Below are 1,900 nucleotides of genomic sequence, written 5' to 3' on the forward strand. Positions count from 1 at the left end.
CCGTTGCGGTATACTTAAATCACATTTGATTTTAAAATCAACTGCTTGTGTGTTCCTTTATATAAAATTAATCCAACCATAGATTGAATACGTGAAGGATAATGAATTAAAATAAATAAATATTTTTTTTTAAAATGAAAATCGAAATCAAATTCACATCAAACAATGTCATATCCTAAGCCCCCCCTAAGAGAGGGATGTGTTTTCTAAAATAAAACATTTTAGGAAAAAATACTTATATTTTGAATTTAAATTATAATTTTTTTAAAATGCTAATTTAAATCCTACTTCTTAAATCATTGTACAATTTTTTTAATTTTTTTGAGGTCATTATAAAAATTCTCTTTATTATTTTGACTTTTTCAACTGTATCATATTGATCTATATCACATTGATGGTATAATTTATAATATTTTTATCAAATAAAATAAATTTAACGTTATAATCAATGATATCAACGTGTGATCAAACTATATTTTTAGTAATATGGATTAAAGGGTCACATTGAAAAAATTATATATTGAAATAAAAAAAATTGGTATTTTTGATATAATGTTTTTTTTTTGCTTTTTTTATTTTTTAGAAAATGGAGGTAGGCATGAAGGAAAAAGAAAAATGTACATAAATAAATACCACAGGAAACAAAATCCAAACAAAGAGAGAGAAACTCGCGATTTGAGCAGAAGCCAAACACTGAAAGAAACACAAGTCTTCGACGGGAACGATTTCGGGCATGGAGTCGGAATCGGAATCGGAATTCAACCGCCATGGCAATATGAAAACGGCTTCAGGCGATCAAACACTTCAGGGCATTCTTCACGACATCAAGTCTTCGAAAACTCCAGTTACGAACCCATATATTCTTTTCTGGAATTCGTTTCCTCTGATACCTCCATGAATCTTATGAGTCAAAGCCTTTCGCTTTTTTCAGGCTGATTGTTTGGGTGTCTTATTTTGCAGGCTGTTATAAACTATGGCGCCTCCTGGTAAGGTTTCATGAATTATGCCTACATAGTGTTCGACGAAATTCCTCACCGGGGAACTTCAAAGCTTTTCAATTGGCATTTGTTCAGAAATCGAATATTGTTGATAACGTTGTTTGATTCGGTTTCCGGGTTTTGATATTTCTGCTAAAACTTTGGTCTTTCAGGTGTCGGGTTTGTAGCCAGATTCTCCCGGCATTCCACAGGCTTAGTAACAGTTTCCCCAAGTTCAAGTTCGTTTACGCAGACATCGATGAATGTCCTGAGACAACGCAACACATTCGTTACACTCCGACCTTCCATTTCTATAGAGACGGCGAAAAGGTTGATGAAATGTTCGGAGCAGGAGAGGAGAGGCTCCATGATCGGCTTTGGCTTCACTCATGAAGATATGTCCTTATTGCTCGCTCTGTTTATAAATTTATTAAACCGGATTGTTCGTCATAACGAGATTAAGCGAAATTCGGGTTAATTTCGGGTAAAGTGTTGATCATTGGCCACAGTAATGGATCATTTCATACAATCATAATACAATACATAGAAAGATGAAAGGAGGAATTCTACTAGTGTCCACAAAAAATGCGAATGTACTCATAAATCCAATGTGAATACAAAAGCTTTCTTATTCATCTGTTGCGGTAATAACGGTGTAATGATAGTTCTCGAGCGCTCAGCTGACGAGTTTTAGGCCTTTGGCTTGAGGGGCTTGACGATTTCCCAAGTGAAGTCGGGGTCATCACGACCGAAATGGCCATAAGCAGCAGTTTTCTGGAACCTGAAATTACCACCTCTCTTCAAATCGAGGTTGATAGACATCATTCCCGGCCTGAAATCGAAGTTCTCCTTGATCAAGGCAAGGATATCCTTGTCAGGGATCTTCCCGGTCTTGTATGTGTCGACATGAACAGAGAGCGGTT

At 35.7% G+C, this 1,900-nt stretch overlaps 2 protein-coding genes across 2 annotated transcripts in view; one reads left to right on the top strand and one right to left on the bottom strand.

Moving 5' to 3' along the window:
- The first annotated feature begins 635 nt into the window (after window positions 1-635).
- Window positions 636-1,485, top strand: LOC104805223 (thioredoxin-like 3-3). Its single transcript, XM_010529716.1, has 3 exons — window positions 636-844; window positions 961-986; window positions 1,151-1,485. Exons 1-3 carry the CDS (start codon window positions 734-736, stop codon window positions 1,368-1,370), a joined length of 357 nt encoding a protein of 118 aa, XP_010528018.1. The 5' UTR covers window positions 636-733; the 3' UTR covers window positions 1,371-1,485.
- Window positions 1,486-1,523: 38 nt separating this feature from the next.
- LOC104805216 (S-adenosylmethionine synthase 3) overlaps window positions 1,524-1,900 on the bottom strand; it is a 2,089-nt gene continuing 1,712 nt past the window's right edge. The window contains 1 exon segment of the mRNA XM_010529704.2: window positions 1,524-1,900. This exon segment is cut by the window's right edge and continues 4 nt beyond it. Within this exon segment, the coding sequence (XP_010528006.1) occupies window positions 1,668-1,900 (233 nt within the window). The 3' untranslated portion in view covers window positions 1,524-1,667.

Source organism: Tarenaya hassleriana, unplaced genomic scaffold (assembly GCF_000463585.1).
Source record: "Tarenaya hassleriana unplaced genomic scaffold, ASM46358v1 Cleome1, whole genome shotgun sequence".
NCBI lineage: Eukaryota > Viridiplantae > Streptophyta > Magnoliopsida > Brassicales > Cleomaceae > Tarenaya > Tarenaya hassleriana.

Coding starts and splice junctions, on each gene's coding strand:
- LOC104805223 (XM_010529716.1), top strand. CDS start 734: ATGGAGTCGGAATCGGAATCGGAATTCAACCGCCATGGCAATATGAAA. Junction 845..960: donor TCAAGTCTTCGAAAACTCCA/GTTACGAACCCA, acceptor CTTATTTTGCAG/GCTGTTATAAACTATGGCGC. Junction 987..1,150: donor ATAAACTATGGCGCCTCCTG/GTAAGGTTTCAT, acceptor TTGGTCTTTCAG/GTGTCGGGTTTGTAGCCAGA.